This window comes from Scyliorhinus torazame, chromosome 18, assembly GCF_047496885.1.
Source record: "Scyliorhinus torazame isolate Kashiwa2021f chromosome 18, sScyTor2.1, whole genome shotgun sequence".
Classification (NCBI taxonomy): Eukaryota; Metazoa; Chordata; class Chondrichthyes; order Carcharhiniformes; family Scyliorhinidae; genus Scyliorhinus; species Scyliorhinus torazame.
The window spans coordinates 43,448,301-43,473,552 of NC_092724.1; the positions used below are offsets into that span (position 1 = coordinate 43,448,301).

Below are 25,252 nucleotides of genomic sequence, written 5' to 3' on the forward strand. Positions count from 1 at the left end.
AGCGAAGTGCTGAGATGACCGTCCTTGATGGGGATGAATGTGTCCAAGAATGCAACCGATTTTGGAGAGTAGTCCATGGTGAGTCTGATGGTGGGATGGAACTTATTGATGTAATCGTGTAGTCGTTCTTCGCCGTGGGTCCAAAGGAAAAAAAATGTCATTGATGTAATTGGTGTATAACATCGGTTGAAGGTGCTGCGCGGTGAGGAGATTTTGTTCAAACAGGTGTATGAAGATGTTGACATATTGAGGTGTGAATTTGGTCCCCATGGCTGTTCCATGCATCTGGGTGAAGAACTTGTTGTCGAAGGTGAAGACGTTGTGATCCAGAATGAAGCGGATGAGTTGCAGAATTGAGTCTGGAGATTGGCAGTTGTCGGTGTTGAGTACTGAGGCTGTTGCAGCGATGCCGTCGTCATGGGTGATGCTGGTGTAGATTGTCGAGACGTCCATTGTGACGAGGAATGTTCCTGGTTCAACTGGTCCATGGGTGCTGGGTTTCTGTAGGAAGTCTAGCGTGTCGCGACATAAGCTGGGCGTTCCTTGTATGATGGGTTTCAAGATGCCCTCGATGTAGCCAGAGAGGTTCTCACACAGGGTCCCATTGCCTGATACGATAGGACGGCCTGGTGTGTTGGCCTTGTGTATTTTCGGGATGCAGTAGAGATCTCCAATGTGGTGAATCCGTGGGATGAGAGCACGTAGGGTGCTCTGAAGGTCGGATCAATCTGATGAGTTGGCGGGTGTGTTCCTTGGTCGGATATGCGGGTAACTGTCTGTAGTTGTCGATACACATCTTTGCAGTAGTCAATTCTGTTCAGTATGACGGTGGCCCGTCTTTTGTCTGCTGGTTTGATGACGATGCTGCGGTTGGTCTTGAGAGCGCGGATGGCATTGCGTTGTGCTTGGGTGACGTTTGGGGCTGTCTTGTGAATGCGACTGATGAATCTGGCATTGACGCGACTCTTGGCGGCTTGAGCATACATGTCGAGTCCAGGGCAGCGGCCTTCCGGAGGGGTCCAATTCAACTCTTTCCTCTTTGATTGCCGTACCGCAGATATCTCGGTCTGCTGTTCCGGTTCATTGGTTGACTCATTGGGTTCATTGTCGGCCTCTTGTGGTCTGTGGAAGAACTCCCGGAGCCTCATTCGCCTGATGAATTCCTCCGTGTCTGCCGCTTGACTGGTGTGGTCTGTAGTCATCTGGGATGGCCACGTCCCGATTACAAAATGGACACTTGCGAAGAATGCAGGGAAAATTGGACAATGCTAAGAAACAAGCAGGTGCAAGCTTTGTCTGTTGATTAGAACCTTAAACTCTCAGACAGGACAGAAACTACCAAACAATCTACATACTAATGAGCCATCTCCGGGGACAATAGGGAAACATTTAGATACACAATGTTAAGGCAGACTCCCCGGCGCCAGAAGAAGCTAAGACAAAGCAGACTGACAGTCACCAGGACACGCCCAGTGATCAGAGAACCACCCCTTTATTGGAGGAAAATCGATACAGATGATTGGGAAAGACCCAATTAGTTGAGGCCAAGTTCAAGGCCCGCCCAAAAGCGCGCGAAGCCCTTTTCCGTATAAAAGGTATCCCCAAGGGAGAATCTTCCTCCTTTGGCTTTGGCTCTGAGCGAAGAGAGAGACCAGCCTAGCAGCTACAGCAGACCAAGTAAGTTCCAAGTCAACGCACGCTACGAGGTAGGTGCTCCTAGTTGCTACCCTGTAAACAGCTCAACCCAGCAGCCTCAGAATCAAGCGACGGCCATTGTTCCTCTGACTGAGTGGGCCCCGAAGGTAAGTATAGGCTTTAGTAATAGTGGTAGTTTAGTTTGTAGAGTTTATGCATGAGTAGATTTGTCTGTGTGTAAATAAATGAGCATTGCTTTTGAACTTACTAACTGGTGTATCGAGTCATTGATCAGTATTCGGTTCTGAACCTTGTGGCGATGTCGAAAGATACCTGGCGACTCTTGAGCAAACGTGATTAAACAGAGCCAAATTAAGAGCCAACCAAAAGTTAGCAACAGGTCCATTTTGGTGGTGCAGAAATTGAGCCCTCTGCTGAGGACTTCGATTTTGTCTGGTTGAAGGGTGTAGTCCGACAAGTTGACAATAGCTTTCCCTGTATTGTTTTCTACTGTGGTACCGCGGGAGGCTTGGTTGCTGCTGGTGGTGATGCTGAGTTTCTCAAGCTTCCTGTTCTTGGTGTGCATATAGGTGGTGTAGTATCGTTGTTTTATCTGTTTGGCGGTGTTCCACAGCTGGTCTGCTGCATCCTGAGCACAAGTTGAGAATATGGCCTCTATCTTGGTTTCCAGATTGCGGCGTCTGCTGTCGAGCTGGTGTACGAGGCGGTTGAGGAGTGTGAGAGAGGTGCGATGGCAGAGTCTCTCAGCTTGGTCTGTGTTGTAGGTTGACTTGAGTGGGTTTATGATCTGTAGCCCTTTCGGGATTTTGTCTGCTTTCTTGCATCTTTGTAGAAACTTAATGTCAGTGTCTATATGCGCAATCTTCTTGGAGATCCTCCGCCAAACTGATGAGACAACGATCCATAAGCCTTTATTCTTTAAGTCCAAAAATATCACCAGGTCAAGCCCTGTTCTATTTTTGCTTATACATACATAAACAGGATTTTGAAGGTTCCTCACTTCTCCTGGAACCAAGCTAAGATGTGCCACAGTTCTCCTCTGTGTTCTGCTATTCTCAGAAGTATGAGCTTGCATGAAACTTTCCAATAATGTCCAGCTAAGCACGGTAGCACAAGTGGACAGCACTGTGGCTTCACAGCGCCAGGGTTGATTCCCTGCTGGGCCACTGTCTGTGCGGAGGGTCTGCACGTTCTCCCTGCGTCTGCGTGGGTTTCCTCCGGGTGCTCCGGTTTCCTCCCACAGTCCAAAGATGTGCAGGTTAGGTGGATTGGCCATGATAAATTGCCTTTAGTGTCCAAAAAGGTTAGGAGGGGTTACGGGGATAGGGTGGAAGTGAGGGCTTAAGTGGGTTGGTGCAGACTCGTGAGCCAAATGGCGGCCTCCTACACTGTATGTTCTATTTTTAAAAAAAGCAACCCTCTAACCCCTTAAGCACCTCATGATTGTGGTTACTCCTACTCGAGCATGGGCCTCACTGCAGTCATGCTTAGTGATGACTCCAACTCTGAAATTTCTGATTGTACTTTTGCTTCTCAGCTACAGCTGCAAGCAGATTTTCTCTCTGCTTCTCAAAGCTGCTTCCAGGCTCCAACTGCCTGCTTCTGTGAGAAAACACAGATAAACCAAACATAAAATCACTACTTTCCTGCAGTCTATCCCCATGACAACAAGGCGTCCCTGGGATGCCCCAGATAGAAATTTCAACCGAGTACCTCCAAGTATAAGCATGTCCTTTGTTTTGAGAACCCATGTGAATAATTTAAATCTCTTTGGAGACAACTGTAATCTGTTATTGGCTCCATTACAAACCTCAAATTCGGGTCACCCATTCTTTTGTGTTTTCACACTTGCAACTTTGGCCTTATCAAATAAACATATGCCACCCTTTGAATTGCAATTAATTCAAATCTGTTTACCAACTTCCCAAACAAGGTGCTTCCATTATCCTATTTTTTAAAACCTCAATCCCAAACTAGAAGTTATATTCCAACAATCTATGAATCATCTAAAACAGTCATAATTCTCCAGCCGCTGGGATTCTCTCTTTCCGGTGGTGCTGACAGTGACCTAGAGCCGGGATCACCAGTACATCTTTTGGGTAGCCCCCTGAATCCAAAGCTCAGGAGCCTGGAACTTGCAGCCCGAGGGATCATGGATGGTCTCAAGATAAAGTGTTGGCTGTTTAGGAGAAATTCCTCCATTGGAGTGTTGTGAATCTTCGGAATTCTCGGTCTCCAGAGGACTGTGTCATTGAGTATATTTTAACTCAAGATTGATACATTTTCAGACACGATGGAATCCATGCGAAAGGGAATATGGTAGGAAAGTGGAATGGTGGTGGAAAATGAGCCACGATCTTGTTGAATGGAAGAGCAGACTCAAGGATCTTGAATGGCCTACTCCATGGTTTGAGGTAGAGAATTACAAAGATTTACAAACCTCTAGTGACGTAATTTCACCTCATCTCAGTCCTAAATGGCCAACTATTTATCCTGAAATTATGACCCCTAGTTACAAATCTTCAGGCCAGAGGAAACAGTCTTGTAGCAGCTACTCAGTGAAGTCTTCTCAGAACTTGTTCTGGATTTTGGCATATCATCAAATTTGCTGATGGCATGAAAGTCGGGGATTTCACGTTTCATTTTCTTATATTCTTAACTTCTATGTATATACCAGGTACAGAAATGAGCCCGTCATTGGTCTGTGGGGTTGCATTGGCAGCATTCTACATTCCAGGCAACATTGATTCACCTTTATTTTCTGTCCATTAACCATCTATCCGTGTTCCACCTTTTTCTTTTACCATACACTTGAACTTTTATCCACAGGCTTTCTGTAAGGCACATTATGGAACATAATCCGACGCTTAATATGTAGCACATTTACTGCTTTCCCTTTATTTGCCTACTTCGTTGATAGCTTGAAAAACAGCAATTAAATTTGTCAAGCACAACTGATCATTAACAAACTCATACAAACTAACTCATAATTTTATCATGAATTATAGGCTCTGGTTGTCTGCAGCTGACAATTGTCTCATATTTTTCTTTCATGCAGCTACATTCTCTCATCCCCTGTCAATTGTGAACAGTGACTCCGGCGTCTATAGGACTTGTGAAGGGGTTCTTCGCTGGAGATTAATGAAGTCCCAGTAAATGGCTAAAATCATCTGTTTCTTCATGTTTTCCATTGATTCCACCAAAATTACAGTGGTGAAACCTCATACAAATTCTCCCTTAAAATGTTTACCTAACAGTGGTTAGCACTGCTGACTCACGGCGCCGAGATTCCAGGTTCGATCCCGGCCCTGGATCACTGTACGTGTGGAGTTTGCACATTCTCCCCAGTGTCTGCATGGATTCCTCCCCCACAACCCAAAGATGTGCAGGGTAGGTGGATTGGCCACGCTTAATTGCCCCTGAATTAGGTACTCTTAAAAAAAAAATAAAAAAATTTAATGTTTACCTAATTTATGTATATGTGCCATATCTTCATCTGCATGACTAAATTTATTTTTACATCCCTGAGTGGTGCCACTCTTTAATTGTTAGGTTTTTTATCAGCTAATAAAAGTCTTTATTGATCCCTTTTATTCATCTGTTGGCCTGCTTTGAACTTCCTTCATAGACTTGCCTACCAACTGCTCTTTTTCCTATTATGATATCCATATGCTCCCCTTTTAAGGTTCAGTGCAATTTAAAGTATTCGCATAAATCCCCGGGGATATAGGTATTTATCACAGGGTCTTGAGAGAGACGAGAACTGTGAGGCACCAACAATTGTGCAATGGAGTCACTGGAGAAGTCCCAGTAGATTAATAACAGACGAATAATGAAGCAGATGCAATCTAGTCCGGATGCATTCATCTTCTTTAGAGTATAAAATAATGTAATTATTAACTACAGTAATAACCTAACTAAAAGCTTGAGCATGAGCTCAGAAAGGGAAAATTTGGCCTAACCAACCTCGTTGATTTTTTTGAGGAAATTACATTTCAAATTAAATGCTTAAATCCCGATAAAGTGATGTGGCTAGCTTTACTAAGAACAAAGAAAAGTACAGCACAGGAACAGGCCCTTCGGCCGTCCAAGCCTGCGCCGACCATGCTGCCCACTAACCTAAAACCTTTTACACTTCCGGGCCCGTATCCCTCTATTCCCATCCTATTCGTGTATTTGTCAAGATGCCCCTTAAACGTCACTATCGTACCTGCTTCCACCACCTCCTCCGGCAGTGAGTTCCAGGCACCCACTACCTTCTGTGTATAAAAAAAAAAACTTCCCCTGCACATCTCCTCTAAACATTGCCCCTCTCACCTTAAACCTATGTCCCCTGGTAATTGACTCTTACACCCTGGGAAAATGCTTCTGACTATCCACCCTGTAAATGTCCCTCATAATTTTGTAGACTTCTATCAGGTCACCCCTCAACCTCCGTCGTTCCGGTGAGAACAAACCAAGTTTATCTAACCTCTCCTCATAGCTAAAGCCCTTCTTACCACGTATCATCCTGGTAAACTTCTTCTGCACTCTCTCCAAAGCCTTGACGTCCTTCTGGTAGTGTGGCGACCAGAATTGAACACTATATTCCAAGTGTGGCCTAATTAAGGTTCTATAGTAGCTGCAGCATGTCTTGCCAATTTTTATACTCCATGCCCAGTCCGATGAAGGCAAGCATGCCATATGCCTTCTTGACTACCTTCTCCACCTGCGTTGCCACTTTCAGTGACCTGTGGAGGTGTACATCCAGATCCCTCTGCCTGTCAATACTCTTGAGGGCTCTGCCGTTGACTGTATATTTCCCACCTGTATTAGACCTTTCAAAATGCATTGCCTCACATTTGGCTGGATTAAACTCCATCTGCCGTCTCTCGTCCAAGTCTCTAAACAATCTATATCCTGCTGTATCCCCTAACAGTCCTCATCGCTACCCTCAATTCCACCAACCTTTGTGTCATCCACAAACTTACTAATCAGATCTGTTACATTTTCCTCCCAATCATTTATATATACTACAAACAGCAAAGGTCCCAGCACTGATCCCTGTGGAACGCCACGAGTCACAGCTCTCCATTCAGAAAAGCACCCTTCCACTGCTACCTTCTATGTCTTCTATGACCGAGCCAGTTCTGTATCTATCTTGCCAGCTCACATCTGATCTCGTGTGATTTCATCTTCTGTACCAGTCTGTCTGAGGGACCTTGTTTCCAAGAAATGTTCTACAAAAAGAACAAATAACTAAAAGTTATGCTTCAAATATTGGGATTCACCGTATACCTTGGGAATGGATAACTAATTGGTTGAATGCTGGAAAATAGCTGTTTTTAGAGGAATTATGTCCAGGGGACGATGTTAAGAGGAAGTACCCACCGTTTCTCATTTACATGAATGATTTAGATTCAAAAACTCAATGCAGCTCAGGAACTACAAAATTAATTGGACATGAAATTCAACGTGGACAAAGATAAAGAGCTCCATGTAGGAGGAACAAAGTGCAAGAATTTAACTTGCACAGAAAATAGGAGTAGGTCATTCGGCACTTCGAGCCTGCTCCACCATTCAGTATGATCTGTTGTGTCTACCCGCTCAGGTTCCCATCCGCCTGCCACTCTAGTTTATACCTTCGCCCACAGTACTAGCGAATATCCCTAGAATACTTGTTCAAAATTAATTTATGGGATGTGAGTGTCGCTTGTTAACCCAGCATTTATTGCCCATCCTTGGTTGTCCAGAAGATGGAGGTGTGTTGCCTTCTTGAACCGCTGCAGTCCTTGCGGTGTAGGTACACCCACTGTGCAGTGAGGGAGGGAGTTCCAGTATGTTGCCCCAGTGATAGTTAAGGAACGGCGATGTATTTCCAAGTCGGTTGGTGGGATTCCCAGGTATCTGCTGCTCTTGTCCTTCTAGATGGTAGTTGGAAGGTGCTGTCTAAGGAACCTTGGTGAGTTACTGCAGTATATTTTGTAGATGGTACACAGGGCTGCCACCGTTCGTCGGTGATGGAGGGTTTGAATGTTTGTGGAAGGAGGGGCAATCCAGGGGGCTGCTTTGTCCTGGATGATGTTCAGCTTCTTGAGTGTTGTGTGCAAGTGGAGAGTATTCCATTACATTCCTGGCCTGTGCCTTGTAGATGGTGGACAGCCTTTGGGGGGGGGGGGAGCGGGGGGAGGTTAGGAGGTGAGTTACTCGCCATCGGATTCCTAGCCTTTAATGTGCCCCGGTAGCCACAGTATTAATATGGCTAGTCCAGTTCAGTTTCAGATCAATGGTAACCCCCAGGATGTTGATTGTGGGGATTCAGTGATGGTAATGCCAATGAATGTCATGGGGCGATGATTAGATCCTCTCTTGTAGACGATGGTCATTGCCTGGATTTATGTGGCGCAAATGTAACTTGCCACTTGTCAGCCCAAGTCTGGATATTATCCAGATCTTGCTGCATTTGGACATGGACTGCTTCATTATCTGAGGAGTCGCGAATGGTGCTGCACATTGTACAGTCATCCGCAAACATCTCCACTTCTGACCTTATAATAGAAGGGAGGTCATTGATGAAGCAGCTGAAGATGGGTGAGCATAGGACACTACCCTGAGGAACTCCTGCAGTGATGTCCTGGAGCTGATCCTTGTTCTGCTGGGTTGCAAATTGTCCAGCTTGTACAGGCCCCAACTTCCCAAGAATCGATCAATGCCTCCACAATCTAGATCCCGATCCCACCTTCCTACATCATCTCTCCCGTCAAATGTTTATTCTTCTAGTCCTGACCTTGCTAACATGAAGCACCGAGAGTAATCCTGAGATTACTACCTTTTGTAGTCCTGCTTTTTTATTTTTTATTTTCCCCCTAGCTCCCTCTTTTCTGCTTGCAGGACCACGTTCCTCTTTTTACTCATATCGTTGGTATCCGATATGGGCGCTGACCTCTGGTGAGCGTGTTTCTCAGCGCTCGCAGAGCCGAGAAACACGTGACTATTCAACCCGACCCATGTTGAATAACGGGCTTGAACAGCTAATGCATGGCAGAGGCTGCACATATCCCCATTTTATGCAGTGGGAGCCCCGCTCGCCGGAACGCCCCATTGTAGTGAGAGATCAGGACGCCATTTTCAAATGCCGTCCCGGTCTCCGAGGGCCCCGAAACGATTCCAGACTTCTCCCCAGTCCGAATGCACTATGCGACGGTCCCCCGTTCTCTCTCCCAGGCCCCAAACACCCACGGCGGACAACCCTGGCCGGATCATGCGTGCACAAAAATGCCAACTTGGTAGTGCCAACCTGGAATTGCCCATGCCAGCTGGCAGTGCCACCTGTGCACCTTGGCAGTACCAGGCTGGCACCCAGGTGGTACCAGCAGTGCCAGGGAACCACCCTGTCCAAAGGGCATGCAGCTAGGGGCTTCCAATCCCCGAGGAGACAGCCATGTGCGCCATTCCATCTGGTCTCCGTTTGTGGGGACCAGCGCTGAACGGCACTCGTCCGAGGTCTCTGAGGCGAAGGGGTGGAATCCCAAAGCCTCAGGAATCTGCACATTAGAGTGAGGTTTACTGCCTTGCTGAATTATGCAGATTTGCCAAAACGTGATCCAGCTTTTGTGGACGGGATTCACATTGCAATGTTCTCAAGATCCCATTGGATCTCACAAGGCGTGGTGAGCAACGTAGATCCCGGGAGCAGGGTCTCTCGACTTTCAACGGCCAAGCTGCGCAGCGAGCTGCTTTTCTGGTGCAGCGTGGCCGTTGGATTCTGACCATAGTCTCACTGTTTCTCATGCTCCTTTATCTCTTCTGCTCCACACTCAGACTCACTCTTTCTCAGGCTCTTTTATCCCCCTGTCTCTGCACTGCATCTCGCTCTTTCTGTGCTGTTGAGATATGGGGCGAGATTCTCCACTCCCGCGCCGGTTGGGAGAATCGCCTGGGCCGCCAAAATTTCCCGGGACGGCGGTCCGACGCCCTCCCGCGATTCTCCCAAGCGGCGGGAACGGCCCGGTCGAGTTTTGCGGGCCGGAGAATCGCCGGAGACACCCAAAATGGCGATTCTCCGGCACCCCCGCTATTCTCAGGCCCGGATTTGGCGGCCAGGCCAAAACGGCGGGTTCCCCCCGGCGCCGTCCACACCTGGTCGCTGCCGGCGCGAACGGTGCGTGAACGCTAGGGGGGGCGGCCCGCGGGGGGGCGAGGTGGGATCCTGCACCGGGGGTACCTCAAATCTGGGGTGGCCCGCGATCGGTGCCCACCGATCGTCGGGCCGTCCTCTCTGAAGGAGGACCTCCTTCCTTCCGCGGCCCTGCAGGATCCGTCAGACATCTTCTTGCGGGGTGGACTTGGAGAGGACAGCAACCACGCCAACCCGTGCATGCGCGGATGACGCCCGTTATGCGGCGCTGGCCGCGTCATCTATGCGGCGCCGCCTTTACGCGGGCGACAAGGCCTGGCGCGTGTAGATGATGCGGCCCCGATCCTGGCCCATTGTCAGGGCCTGAATCGGTCGGGATCGGGGCCGTTCCATGCCGTCGTGAACCTCGACGGCATTCACGACGGCGCGGCCACTTCAGCGTGGGAGTGGAGAATCCCGCCCATGGTGCTTTTCAGCTGAATGCATTCAATCATTGCAGTCATTAAAGCAGAATGCTGAGCTATACATAGGCACGGCTATAGGGTGAAAATCAAGAAAAGTTACAATTGAACTGTGCAGTGCTGTGGTTAGACTACAACTTGAGCACTGTGTTCACACCAAGAAATTTAAGCACGCGAGTCAGTTTAGGAAAACACCATGAAGCTGATTGCTATTGCAAGAGGATTGTCTTGTGAATCAAGACATTGCTCAGTGGGGCATAAAACCATATGAGCAGTAGGATCCAAGTTGAATTCCTGGTCTATGCTCTGTTAACTTATCTCAGCCTGGAAGTCAGAGTGCATTATAATGCCCTCCATGCTGCTGGGCTAAGAGTTAAAATAGCAACCAGGATGGTCCATTATTGTTATCCAGTGGCCCCTGCTGGAAACTGCTTTAGACAAGATAAGATTCAGCTATGGAGCATGTTTCAATCGAGTAGGCTATCGACAAAAAATAGCTGGTCTTCCCGGCCACTTAGTTAGAGTGTGCGTGCAGCTGTGTGTGTGAGGAAGAAGTGGGGTGGGGGGGGAAGGGAGAACTTTGAAACACATATCCCAGCACAAACTGTGCCTTCAGTAGAGGGAAGAAAATTGGGGGTGAAATTAAAGGATTCCTTACTGAGAGAGAATTAACATTTGCTGTGAATATATAAGCCCTCAGGAGGTTGTTTCAAAATTAAAAACAATAAATGCTGGTGTCTCTGAACATTCAATGCAGTTTCATAAAATTCCATTCCTATGAGATTAATTAACTCAAATTCATGTCTATACAGTCCCACTGTAATCGGATTGTTTCCCTGTTCCCATTTCTCTCTTTATGAAAGTCTTGTCAGAAACCTACGACTGTAGGTTTAAATTTAGGATGAATGAAGGGGGCCATGTGATATGTTGTGTAATCTGCCCTTGAAAGCAATCCTGGATGGGTCTGATTGTTAGAGATCAAAGGAGCATTCAGATGTTCCTACTGGGAGAAGGGGAAAGGTATTTGTCCTCAGAGACAATGACATCATGCTCTGAGTTTATCATGAGTAGACCTTGAGTGTCCCAAAAAAGTGTTGCTATCAGGGTGTAAACAGTTGTGCTACAGACAGTCTACTTACTACTAAAATAAAATTAGTTGAAGTCAACAACGGCTAATTAATAATGTAATAATAATAATCGCTTATTGTCACAAGCAGGCTTCAATGAAGTTACTGTGAAAAGCCCCTAGTCGCCACATTCTGGGGCCTGTTCATGGAGGCCGGTATGGGAATTGAACCCGCGCTGCTGGCATTGTTCTGCATTACAAGCCAGCTGTTTAGCCCACTGTATTAAACCAGCCCCTCTAGCATTTCTACTTGGATACAAGACTACTGAGTTTCATGTTGTCATGTGGAAGAGGGCAAAGGAAGCTATTTTTGAGATAAAAGAGAAGTTCTGTATCTAGTCAGAAGAGGAAAGGCCACTTTTACTTTGAGAGCTACCACAGCTAGGCATGAGAGGGAGGCAGTTTCCAGTCGAAGAGTGGGTTTAGCAGCCTTCGAATGATTCTGGGAGATTTATTTTGACATGACCAGGGGGAAGAAGAATCATCAAATCAGGATTACTGTTGGTGGTGGATTCAAGAAACTCTGCAAAAACTGAGGAAAGTGCCTGAAGACGGTCGCTTGAATTTCTACTCGGTGAGACAGCACTTCGGCCTAACCAAAATGTCCACTGTGGCCCCCATCTGCAACAACCACAGGTTTACTCCTGCAATAATGGGCACCACTTTCAAAAGGTGGAGACAGGGCAATGGGACACTGATGGTTAAGGACATGTACACGGACGATAGAGTAGCGACCCTGGAGGAACACATGGAGAGGTTCCAACTACCAAAAGGAAACAAACTAAGACATATACACGTCAAAAACTTTATCTGTAAGGAAACGCTGACGTACCCCCCGATACCAGGACATTCACTACTTGTGGAACTGTGGGGCCCCTGTATGGTCAACTGTTGGAGGAGGTACGCTCCCATTGTACGAGACGATGGAAAAATGGGAGGAAGAACTAGGCATAGAAGTAGGAGGAGTACTCTGGTTCGAAGCACTGCACAGGGCAAACGCCACCTCCTAATGTTGAGCCTAATGTAGCTAAAGTGGCGCACAGAGTGCAACTAACCAGAATCCGAATGAGCAGGTTCTTTCTGGAGTTGGGGACAAATGCAAACGGTGCCAGGGAGGCCCGCCTAACTACACCCACATGCTCTGGGCCTGCCCCAGACTTGTCAGGTTCTGAACGATCTCCTTTGAGGCAATATCCAAGTTTGTGGGGACGAGGGTGGCGCCATGCCCAAAAGTGGCAGTCTTCGGGGTTTCAGAGCAGCCAGAACTCTTTATGGGGAGGGGGGCCGTCGCCCTTGCCTTTGCCTCCCTGATCGGCAGAGAATCCTGCTTGGATGGCAATCGGCAGCACCATCCAAACTGCAGACTGGCTGTCCGACCTGGTGGAATTTCTCAGGCTGGAGAAAATAAAATTTGCCATCCGGGGATCAGAAGAGGGCTTCCAGAGGACATGGAAGCCATTCACCAACTTGTTCCAAGATCTGTTCGTAGCCACCAACCAGTTGAGTAAGGGGAGGGGCCAGGAGGGGAGTTGCAAACAAGCCACGAGACAAAGGGGAGAAGGAGAGGGGGGGAGGGAAAAAGGGGAGGGGATGGCGAAAGCAACCAAAGTAGGGGAGAGAGACGAGGGAAAAAAAGAGGCAACGGGCCCGAGGGCATGCTGAAAACCGAAGTAAAGGTGAAGACACAGCTGTAAATATTTGCTCAGGCCACACTGGGGATTGTAACAGAAGCAGATCGACTAAAAGGCGAGCACAGCCACAGCAAGAGGAGAGACAATTGCCTATATATGTGATAATTTCTGTTTGTCTTTTGCCTCCCTTTTCCTCCCACTTTTTTTTGTGATTTTAATTTTCCCTTTTCTGCGCGGGTATGCAACATGTAACTTATGAACTGAAGTGTGAAATGCAAAATGTGAAAACCAATAAAAACATTTTTTTTTAAAATAATTTACTACTCAATGAATAATAATAATCGCTTATTGTCACCAGTAGGCTTCAATGAAGTTACTGTGAAAAGCCCCTAGTCGCCACATTCCGGCGCCTGTTCGGGGAGGCAGGATACATGAAGCGAGGATACAGGAAGCTAGGAGCAGCTGTGGACTGTTTGCTGAAAAGACTGTAATTCTGCGGTGTGTGCCATGGGTGATAAGTTCAAAGATATGCAGGTTAGGTGGGGTTACAGTGAAAGGGTGGGGGAAGTGAGCTTGGATGGGGTGCTCTTTCAGAGGGTCGGTGCAGACCCAATGGGCCGAATGGCCACCTCCTGCACTGTAGGGATTCTATGAAATATATTTAGGGAATGCCAGTTTCTGTAGTTATTGTACAAGTTGCCTACAAAAAGAATAGTGTTTAGCCAATAGTTTAGTTATTTGCTACATTGAAGTTTTACAACACCGGGTCATTCTTTCAGCTAATAACTGAAAGTTCAAATCTTTTTAAAGATTACTAGTTTCTGCAGAGACTTGTACTTTTCTCTATTTTAACCTGTCACAAGCGTCTCTATTTTTCTGTTCTATCAATATTACTATGGTCATTGCTTCTCTCTGCTTTCTCATCTTGTTCCTCTTAATCTCTAAATAATACTGTAAATACCACTGTCTTTTTCCTCCGCCTGTGCTGAAATCAAAATTCAATGTGTCATCTCTGATTGTAATTCATTCATTCTTTTCCAAAAATGTTCTCAAAATTCTGAAACTCCAATGTTTAGTTCACTGTGCGCACACTTTTGCAGGGATACAGTTGTGGAGTACAGACCCTTGGGTGCCAGTTCTTGCTGTAGTAAAACCGGAAGTAATAACCATCATGATCACAGTGAGATTCAATTTCAGCAAAAATTTGTGAAACCACTTAGAAGAGGTCATCTCTCACCCCATCAGCTTCAAGAAGTAACTTTGTTTTGAAGTGTTAAGATGGTTTGCTGTTTGGAAACAATCCCCTCATCAACACCCAAACATTGTTCAACAGGATGTTTATATCTGACTAACTTATAGCCTGTTCAGTGATCTGGGCATTTTCTGCTGAGTATAATGCATCACGCAACAGCTCCTTGGAGTAATTCTACTCTCAAATAGAGTATAAATCATTTAAAATTCAATGCTGATTTTTTTTTCTCTGTTTTTCAACAGGAGGCTCAGGAAAGTTACCTGGAAAAAGCTGAGGAGTTGTATTCTGTTATGTGTGCTGCTGCAGATAAGGTTGGTTTAGCTTTAATAGCTTCTTTGTCATGTGCAGATTAAACTCTGTACCAGATTCTTCCTCAGTCGATTCCAAAGATTATTTTTGAAATTAGTTTCCGCAGTTTGAATCGACTTTCGAGTGGACATTGGTCCTCAGAACAAAAAACACTCGCATTCAGCATTGACAGGCAATCTCACTGAGAAAACACATAATGATTTCCATGGCAATGAAAAAATATCACCTGCGTTACAGTGGGCACCCTTCTCAGGGTGGACCTAAGGTACTTTATTGGAGCTGAAAAGGAGCTTCACTCTTCACCTGAAATGTGTTTCACCTGGCTTAAGATGTGCTTGATGGGTAATGTAAAACGTGCCACACTTGACATGAGAGTGCTTGTTGGCGATCATGGGTCTCTGAAGTAAGAAAGCATTCCCTTTCACTTAGCCTTGAGGAATATAAAGCGTACCATATGAAAACATATTTCTGTTCTTCAACCCTAAAATCTGAGTGAATTATTGGATGAGTGCGTCATCAGTTGAACAATATAAAGGATAACTTGTGGGGGGGGGGGAAACCTTTCAATATGAAGGCACATTATGCATGCAAAACTCTGTACTTATTGATGGCTCTTCTAGCATCTCTGGCAAAGCACAGTGCTGGAAGAGCTCAGTATGTCTGGCAGCATCTGTGGAGAGGGAAAATAAGTTAACATTTGAGTCCAATATGACTCATCTGGAGTCATATTGGACTTGAAAAGTTAACTCTGTTTCTATGGTAATTTGATACTTTTCTCTTTTATCCTCAACATTGTTCTCCCCATCTCAGTATTTTTGTCTCTTGCCATTTTAGCAAAAGCTTTGAAAACTTTGAACTATATTTCCTCTTTTTCCGTAAGCTTTAAATAATGTGTTCCACACAATAATCACATTTCCTATATCCTCACTGTGTTGAGGTCAAGCTTCACCTAACTGCCACCTAGGACACCAGCTGCAGAACTCCTCACTTGCCTTGGTCTTCCCTTCCCCGACAAGCTTGTAAAACAATGCTGCTATCCTTCCCATGGGTTTCCGAATGTAGGTTGCTTTGCAAGAGTCAGTTCAGTCAAAAGTTCTCTCAACAGTCATTATATCTCACTTGGAAATTTTTTCTACATAAATTTGTTTCTCTCGTGACCAAAGAATAGTTTCTTGTGCAACAAAAGCAGCATTCCGGAAATTAACAGCAAGTCTATCAGCATCTTTAAAGAGAAACACTAGAATGTTTTGGGTGCAAAACCTTCCAAGGTATATGCAAAGGATCAACCTGGTTTTGACACTTTCCTGTTTCAATGTCCAAAAATTGAATTTTATTTCCAGCTTTATGATTTTATTCAATATTATTTATCTTTTCAAATTAGCTCATTAAAATATTTACAATTAATATAAAAATATGGCAACGACTATAATAAATTGTTCAGATACATTTTTCTTTTTCTTTGCAGCATATGCTGGGAGATGGCGAGAACACAAAAATGAGAGTGGTTGAGCTGGAAGATGAAGTGAAGACTTTGAAGAAGATCAATAGAGACCTGTATGATTTTTCAGTGCAAGTTCTGACCAGTCATAAGTAGCAAGAGATGGAGCAGGAAAGTGCTGCAAATTATGTGGCATCCAGTCAGTTTTTTTGTTGGTATTATGTCAATAGAGATATTCACAGACTTGGTAAAATGAACTGGTACGTCAAGCATTTCCAGTTGTGGCCCCATTTAGGAGTCTGTTTAATTTGAAGTATTTTGCTGTATTCAGCGGTCAGGGTTTTTGTGTCCTTCACTTCTTCCCACTTGCAGTCAGGTCCAGTTAAGTCAGATGTTTCTCGATCTGCTTTCATACCCTCCTTGTTGGCCTATTAACTATGTTGATTCCTCATACTAGTAACGGCCCCAGTATAAGTTTTCCAGATTCACTCAATTTTGGGATTGGGGGCCCAGGTGACATTTTCTTTGGAGAAGATATTCCTTTCATCTTTGTTTGGTCTGCATTTTGGGAATCTGTTCGTAAGTACAATACTGCCCTACATATTTATTCTACATATGGCCCTTTGAACCCTGTGCTTCCAATTCTTCATAGGCTTTTCCTGTTTGAACTTTGTGAACTGTAAGATTTGGAAAGGGCTGTTCTCTTGTTGCCACATTGGGGTTAAGATCTGTTGTGTGAGTATCTTGTGTATAGGCAAACAAATAGAAACATGGCTTTAAACCTTATCTCTGGTCTAAAGCTCTGTGGTAGACATATGGGCACTCATAGACAGACGGCTTGGACATTCAAATACTGACGTAATCATTTCCAGTTCTCTACAGGTTGTGAAGCATTCCCTGTCCTGATTGAACCCAAAAGCCTGAGGCTTGTGCTCGAAGCACAATAGACATTTTCTGTCTCTATAATGCACTCATTTTGTCACCTAGGGTGGTGTTATCCAGCTGTGGAATATCACTAGAACTGCAGGTCAACCCTCTGACCAAACAATGATACTGTTAACAAGTGTGGTTATCCCGGAATTCACATAGGATTTAAGAGTTCAAAAGGAATCCTGGTTCTCCTCTTCCTGTGGGGAGCTTGTCTATTATTTGACAACTTTCACAGTGTCGCATTGAAATCAAGAGCTCAGTATAGTGAAAGTCACAGGCATAGACCCACATTCTATTTTGGGGCATTCCAGAGTGTGGTCAGCAACTAAGTCAACAATTGGAATTGCTGCATCTATGCAATTAGTGAAGTGACTGATCATGTAACATAGTTCTCACCCTTAGAATGGCTAACACTTTTGTTGCTCTTTAAGCCTATCTGACTTGTGTGGTTTGATTGACAGGAGCATTTTGAATATCTGATCCCATCACAATGTTTGCAATCTACTGTGCCTCGTGTTCAAGTTGTCTGTTCTCTCATTTCTGATTCTGAGAACTTTGTACATATCTGGAGTATCTGACGTTTTTTAAATAAACTTTTTGAAAATGAGACACAAATACAGTAAATTTGCTAGAATTCAGTTTTTAAAAAATAATTCCGCATCCAATTAATCTTGCACTCATGCTGACTACAATCTTTATATAACGTTTTACTACTGGGATTTGTTTCATTCTCCCTATTGCAGAAATAGTAGCTGAACCTACATTATGTTTATAGTTCAATATTGAGTGGGAAAACCTTTCTTTAAAAACTCTTTACTAACTATAAATGTACATAAACCATGAACAAGAGTAAAAATCCTTCTTATGAGCAAGTAGGGAAAGTTAAAGTTCACAATCAGTTGACAAATTAACTCAATGGATTAAAAATTGGTTCAGCAACAATAGGCAGAGTTGTGGAAAGCGGAAAATACTTTGCCTGGGAAAAGTAACCAGTGGCATTTTGCAGGGATGTGTTATGACTTCATAGATAGTTACAATATTAGTGTATGAGATGGACAGTAATAGTATTAAATTTGCTGATGACAGGTTTTGTGGACATGTAACAAGCAGAAAGGAAGACTGATTACCCTTACAGAGACTTAGGCTAATTATTTGGCTTGAATTTATTTAAATCTAGATAGACACGCTAATGCATGTGGGTATAGATAACAAAAATCATAAATGATACGAACAATATAATTGATAGACCCTGAACAGAAAACAATTGGGGAGCGATCATTAATTTTTTAAGCATTAAGTTGGCGCTTGAACAGTTATTGATATGGCAAATAAGGTCCTGGCATGTTTCTGAAGGACATTAATTCTCCACAGCTTGGGGGCCTACCAATAACAGTCTGTGAACACAGTGGAGAAGACTTCTTCATCTAGTACCCGTGAGACAACCTCAGCAACAAGGCAGCATCTTCAGAGATGGCAGGAAATATAATCCATTCAACGCTCTAAATGAAATACTGTGGGATTTCGTTCAAAGTGCAAACTTTTAATCGATCTGCTGTGTGATGCGACCATCAATTCACTGAGAGACACGTTGAGAAGTAAACCGTGGTTTTAATCAGCTTACAACTGCGCCTGCCTGTGACCGGTACAACAATGAATGCGGCCCCGCAGGTCAGCTGCCTTTATACTTCCTGTAAGGAGTGGAGCCATGGGCGAGCCCGTACATGCCCCGACATATCCCCCTGTGGGTGAAGCTGTACAATGGCCCATAGGTGGAGCCCACAGGGTTAAACACATAACGTAACACGATACAGCAATAACATGATATCACAGTGCACTGGTCAATTAACAGTAGTTCCATTCACCGCCTGTTTAAAAAATGAAGTCCGGCGGGGGTGACAGGTTTACAGATTCAGTCAGTCTGGTGCCCGGATCGTACGTTGCGACCGCCGAAGCACTGGTGTTGCAGCCGTTTCGGGTGGCTGTGGAGCTGGGCCCGGAGCAGGCACAGGTGTGGACTCCTGGTGCGGCTCTTCCGGAGCTTCATTCCTGTGGACCGGTGCAGTGGGTGGGAGGGAGCGCGAGAACCATATTGGGATAGGGGCGCTGAACATGGGAGATTGGATAGGGGTAGGGGCGCTGAACATGGGAGGTTGGACGAGACCTAGTGTGGGGGATGCAGTAGTGGTCGTGGTGTTGGAGCCTGCGGGCGCCAGGTCCCGGAGGGAGACGGTATCCTGCTGGCCATCGGGGTGTCTGATATATGCATAGTGTGGGTTGGAGTACAGGAGCTGAACCCTCTCTACCAGGGGGTCGGTCTTATGGCTCCGAACATGTTTTCGGAGGAGGACTGGACCCGGTGTCATCAGCCAGGGCGGATGCGAGGCCCCTGAGGTAGCTCCCCTATGGAAAACAAACAAGCGGTCATGAGGGGTCTGGCTTGTGGCCGTGCAAAGGAGGGACCTAATAGGGTGGAGCGCATCGAGGAGGACCTCCTGCCAGTGAGAAACCGGGAGATCCCTGGACCGTAGGGTCAGTAGGACGGTCTTCCAGACCGTCGCGTTCTCCCTCTCCACCTGCCCGTTTCCCCTGGGGTTATAGCTGGTAGTCCTGCTCGAGACAATGCCCTTACTGAGCAGGTACTGACGCAGTATCGTCGCTCATGAACGACGAGCCCCTGTCACTGTGGACATAGCTGGGGAAACGGAACAGGGTGAAGACACTATGCAGGGCTTTGATGACTTGGGAGTGGTCATATCGGGACAGGGAATGGCGAACGGAAAATGGGAGAACACGTCTATGATGTTCAGGAAGTACGTGTTGCGATTATTGGAGGGGAGGGGCCCTTTGAAATCGATACTAAGGCATTCAAAGGGCCGGGGCGCCTTTACTAGGTGGGCCTTAACTGGTCGATAGAAGTGCGGTTTACACTCCGCACAGATTAGGCAGTCTCGGGTTACAGCTTCGACGTCCTCGATGGAGTTGGGCAGGTTGCGGGCCTTGTTGTAGTGGGCGAGACGGGTGGCAGAGGTCATCGTGGATAGCACGTAATCGGTCATCTTGCGCGCTGGCGCACGTGCTGCAGGACAGGGCATCTGGGGGCTCGTTGAGCTTCCCAGGACTATATACTATATCATAGTTATAGGTGGAGAGTTCGATCCTCCACCTCAAGATCTTGTCATTCTTGATCTTGCCCCGCTGCGTATTGTCAAACATAAAGGCAACCGATCGTTGGTCGGTGATGAGGGTAAACCTCCTACCAGCGAGGTAGTGCCTCCAGTACCGTACGGCTTCCACGTTGACTTGGGCTTCTTTTTTGACGGAGGAGTGTTGAATTTCAGAGGTGGTGAGGGTGCGGGAAAAGAAAGTTACCGGTCTGCCTGCTTGGTTGAGAGTGGTGGCGAGAGCGACCTCTGAGGCATCGCTCTCCACCTGGAAGGGGGCGGACTCGTCCACCGTGCGCATTGCAGCTTTGGCGATGTCCGCCTTGATGCAGATGAAGGCCTGGCGAGCCTCGGCTGCCAGTGGAAAAATGGTGGCCTTAAATAGTGGGCGGGCTTTGTCCACATACTGGGGGACCCACTGGGCGTAATAGGAGAAAAATCCAAGGCACCTCTTCAGGGCCTTGGGGCAGTGAGGGAGAGGGAATTGGAGGAGGGGGTGCATACGGTCAGGGTCGGGCCCTAGGACCCCGTTTTCCACGACGTAGCCGAGGATGGCTAGCCTGGTTGTGCGGAAAACGCATTTCTCCTTGTAGGTGAGGTTGAGTTTTTGGGCGGTTTGGAGAAATCGGTGGAGGTTGTCGTCGTGGTCCTGCTGATCATGGCCGCAGATGGTTACATTGTCCAAGTACGGAAACGTGGCCTGCAGCCCGTACTGGTCCACCATTCGGTCCATTACTCGTTGGAACACCGAAACCCCGTTTGTTAGATTGGATTTGTTTATTGTCGCGTGTACCGAGGTACAGTGAAAAGTATTTTTCTGCGAGCAGCTCAACAGATCATTAAATACATGGGAAGAAAAGGGAATAAAAGAAAATACATAATGGGGCAACACAACATATACAATGTAACTTCTTAAGCACTTTCATCGGATGAAGCATACAGGGTGTAGTGTTAATGAGGTCAGTCCATAAGAGGGTCATTTAGGAGTCTGGTGACAGTGGGGAAGAAGCTGTTTTTGAGTCTGTTTGTGCGTGTTCTCAGACTTCTGTATCTCCTGCCCGATGGAAGAAGTTGGAAGAGTGAGTAAGCCGGGTGGGAGGGATCTTTGATTATGCTGCCCGCTTTCCCCAGGCAGCGGGAGGTGTAGATGGAGTCAGTGGATGGGAGGCAGGTTCGTGTGATGGATTGGGCGGTGTTCACGACTCTCTGAAGTTTCTTGTGGTCCTGGGCTGAGCAGTTGCCATACCAGCTGTGATGCAGCCAGATAGGATGCTTTCTATGGTGCATCTGTAAAAGTTGGAAAGGGTTAATGTGGACATGCCGAATTTCCTTAGTTTCTTGAGGAAGTATAGGTGCTGTTGTGCTTTCTTGGTGGTAGCGTCGACGTGGGTGGACCAGGATAGATTTTTGGAGATGTGCACCCCTAGGAATTTGAAACTGCTAATCATCTCCACCTCGGCCCCGTTGATGCTGACAGGGGTGTGTACAGTACTTTGCTTCCTGAAGTCAATGACCAGCTCTTTAGTTTTGCTGGCATTGAGGGAAAGATTGTTGTCGCTACACCACTCCACTAGGTTTTCTATCTCCCGCCTGTATTCTGACTCGTCGTTATTCGAGATCCGGCCCACTATGGTCGTATCATCAGCAAACTTGTAGATGGAGTTGGGACCAGGTTTTGCTACGCAATCGTGTGTGTACAGGAAGTAGAGTAGGGGGCTAAGTACGCAGCCTTGCGGGGCCCCGGTGTTGAGGACTATTGTGGAGGAGGTGTTGTTGTTCATTCTTACTGATTGTGGTCTGTTGGTCAGAAAATCGTGGATCCAGTTGCAGAGTGGAGAGCCAAGTCCTAGGTTTTGGAGCTTTGATATGAACTTGGCTGGGATTATGGTGTTGAAGGCGGAGCTGTAGTCAATAAATAGGAGTCTGATGTAGGAGTCCTTGTTTTCAAGATGCTCTAGGGATGAGTGTAGAGCCAGGGAAATGGCGTCTGATGTGGACCGGTTGCAGCGGTATGCGAATTGCAGTGGATCAAGGCGTTCTGGGAGTATGGAGGTGATGCGCTTCATGATCAACCTCTCGAAGCACTTCGTTACGACTGAAGTCAGGGCCACTGGACGGTAGTCATTGGGGCACGTTGCCTGGTTCTTCTTTGGTACCGGTATAATGGTAGTCTTGAAGCAGGTGGGGACCTCAGAGTGGAGTAGGGACAGGTTAAAGCTGTCCGCGAATACCTCTGACAGCTGGTCCGCGCAGGCTCTGAGTGCACGACCAGGGATCCCGTCCGGGCCCGTCGCCTTCCGAGGGTTCACTTTCAGGAAGGCCAATCTGACTTCGGAAGCTGTGATGGTGGGTATGGGTGAGTTATGGGCTGCTGGGGCATTCGCCAGCGGATTGTTGGTTACCTGCTCGAACCGAGCATAGAATGCATTGAGTTCATCAGGAAGGGGTGCGCTGCTGCTAGAGATACTGTTCGACTTCGCTTTGTAGCCCGTTATGTTGTTTATTCCTTGCCACAACCGCCAAGAGTCTGTCTGTGACTCTAGCTTGGTTTGATATTCTCTCTTGGCACCTCGAATGGCTTTGCGGAGGTCGTACCTGGATTTCTTGTATAGGTCAGGATCGTCTGTCTTGAACGTCTCAGATCTGTCCTTCAGTAGGGAGTCAATCTAGCGATTGAGCCATGGTTTCCGGTTGGGGAACTTACGTACTGCTTTCTTTGGCACGCAGTCGTCCACACATTTGCTGATGAAGTCTGTGACGGTGGTGGCATACTCATTTAAGTTGGTCGCTGAGTTCTTAAATATGGACCAGTCCACTGTCTCTAAGCAATCACATAAGAGCTCTTCTGTCTCCTCGGACCAGCACTGCACAACCTTCTTAGCTGGATTCTCCCGCTTGAGTTTCTGCTTGTATGCTGGGAGAAGGAGCACCGTCTTATGGTCTGATTTCCCAAAGTGCGGTCGGGAGATGGAACGGTAGGCGCCCTTGATTTTTGAGTAGCAGTGGTCAAGAGTGTTGTCGCCCCTGGTTGGACAGGAGATGGGCTGGTGGAATTTTGGCAGTACACTCTTGAGGTTGGCCTTGTTGAAGTCTCCGGCCAAGATGAACAAGGCCTCCGGGTGTCAAGGCACTGAGTGCGACCCAGAGGCGAGGGAGATAGTTTCTCGCGTCGGGGACCCGGAGGAAATGGAAAAGGTGGCCATCTGCCTCAAACGCCGTGTAGTGGCGGTCCTTCGGACGGATTGGTAGCTGGTGATATGCAGACTTCAGATCTACCGTAGAAAACACGCGGTAGCGCGCGATCTGATTTACCATGTCTGCAATCGGGGAAGAGGGTACGCATCGAGTTGCGTAAAGCGGTTAATGGTCTGGCTGTAATCAACCACCATCCGGAACTTTTCCCCGGTCTTGACGACCACCACCTGAGCTCTCCAGGGGCTATTGCTGGCTTCTATGACCCCTTCCCGCAAGAGACGCTGGACCTCGGACTTAATGAACGTCCTGTCCTGCATACTATACCGCCTGCTTCTGGTGGCTATTGGCTTACAATCGGCGGTGAGGTTCGCAAAGAGGGGGGGGAGGGTCGATTTTTATGGTCGCGAGGCTGCATATGGTGAGCAGGGGCAGGGGCCCCCCCGAATTTAAGAGTTAGGCTCCTGAGGTTGCACTGAAAATCGAGTCCTAAGATGAGAGGAGCGCAGAGGTCTGGGAGCGCATATAGTTTAAAATTAACGTACTCAGCGCCCTGGATCGTTAAGGTTGCAGTAGTGCACCCTTGGATTTGCACCGAGTGCGACCCAGAGGCGAGGGAGATAGTTTGTCGCGTCGGGAATATTGGGAGCGAACAACATCTTACCATGTCCGGGTGAATGAAGCTCTCTGTGCTCCCGGAGTCGAAAAGGCAAGGTGTCTCGTACCCATTTACCCGGACGGCCATCATGGAGCTCCGGAGGTGCTTCGGTCGCGACTGGTCCAGGGTGACCGCGCTGAGCTGGGGGTAGCCGGCGGCGTGATCGGAGGTGCTGGGGCGGCCCCACGATGGCTACTGTCCATGTCGTTCATACATCTTGGGAGGTGTAGCAGATGGCGGCCAAGATGGCAGACCCCATGGATCGCACGTGTTGTGCGGAGGCGGAGGCGGCAGACACGCTGCCACTTTGCGGGGTCTCTGGGTCTGTGGATCGGATCTGTGAGTTCGAGATTTTAGACCTGGCCAGGCAGACCTTGGCGAAGTGTCCTTTTCGCCCGCAGTTACTACAGTTCACGTTGCGGGCCGGGCAGTGCTGTCGGGGGTGTTGGGACTGGCCGCAAAATTAGCAGGGTAGCCCCCCATGATGGGCGGGCGGCCGCGCGGCACAGGCCTGGGGTAGTCTCTGGTCGGGGGCCCACGAGGGGGTCGCGTGGTCGGCGGGGAACGCAGTAAGGCTCTGAAACGCGACCTCCAGAGAGGTAGCTAGTGTTACCGTGTCCTCCAGGTCCTGGGCCCCTTTTTCGAGCAGGCACTGTCTTACATAGTTCGATCGGACCCCTGCCACGTCAACGTCTCGGATAGTGAGCTCCATATGGTGAGGGGCCGTAACGGCCTGGTAGTTACAGTTGCGTGCGAGAGCTTTGAGGTCGCATAGGTAGTCATCTAGCGACTCCCCGGGGCGCTGGCGGCGAGTTGTGAAGATGTGTCGCGCGTAGACCTCGTTCAAGGGCCGAACATATATGCGTTCGAGTAGTGCGAGGGCCTCTGTATAGGACGCGGCACCGTCGAGCTGGACAGAAATACGATGACTCACTCGTGCGTGGAGAAGACTCAGTTTCTGTTCGTCCGTGACGGATGGCGTAGACGACGCGGCAAGATAGGCCTTGAAGCATCGAAGCCAGTGCGAAAAAATTTCTCTAGCCTCCGCGGCCTGTGGATCGAGTTCCAGTCTATCAGGTTTGAGGGCTGATTCCATGGTAGTATTTTAAGCTGATTAAATTGATGCGACCATCAATTCACTGAGAGACACGTTGAGAAGTAAACCGTGGTTTTAATCAGCTTACAACTGAGCCTGCCTGTGACCGGTACAACAATGAATGCGGCCCCGCAGGTCAGCTGCCTTTATACTTCCTGGAAGGGGTGGAGCCATGGGCGAGCCCGTACATGCCCCGACATATCCCCCTGTGGGTGAAGCCGTACAA

General features: G+C 47.4%; 1 protein-coding gene across 2 annotated transcripts in view; it reads left to right on the top strand.

Annotated features, from left to right (window-relative positions):
• Nucleotides 1-17,543, top strand: part of wdr18 (WD repeat domain 18) — a 257,486-nt gene extending 239,943 nt beyond the window's left edge. The window contains exons 9-11 of one of the 2 annotated variants that reach the window (XM_072482676.1): nucleotides 3,945-4,070; nucleotides 14,485-14,553; nucleotides 16,017-17,543. In XM_072482676.1, coding sequence (XP_072338777.1) covers nucleotides 3,945-4,070; nucleotides 14,485-14,553; nucleotides 16,017-16,145 — 324 coding nt within the window. In that variant the 3' untranslated portion in view covers nucleotides 16,146-17,543. The remainder of the gene's footprint in view (nucleotides 1-3,944; nucleotides 4,071-14,484; nucleotides 14,554-16,016) is intronic. The other variant, XM_072482677.1, reaches the window with a different exon arrangement.
• The last annotated feature ends 7,709 nt before the right edge of the window (nucleotides 17,544-25,252 follow it).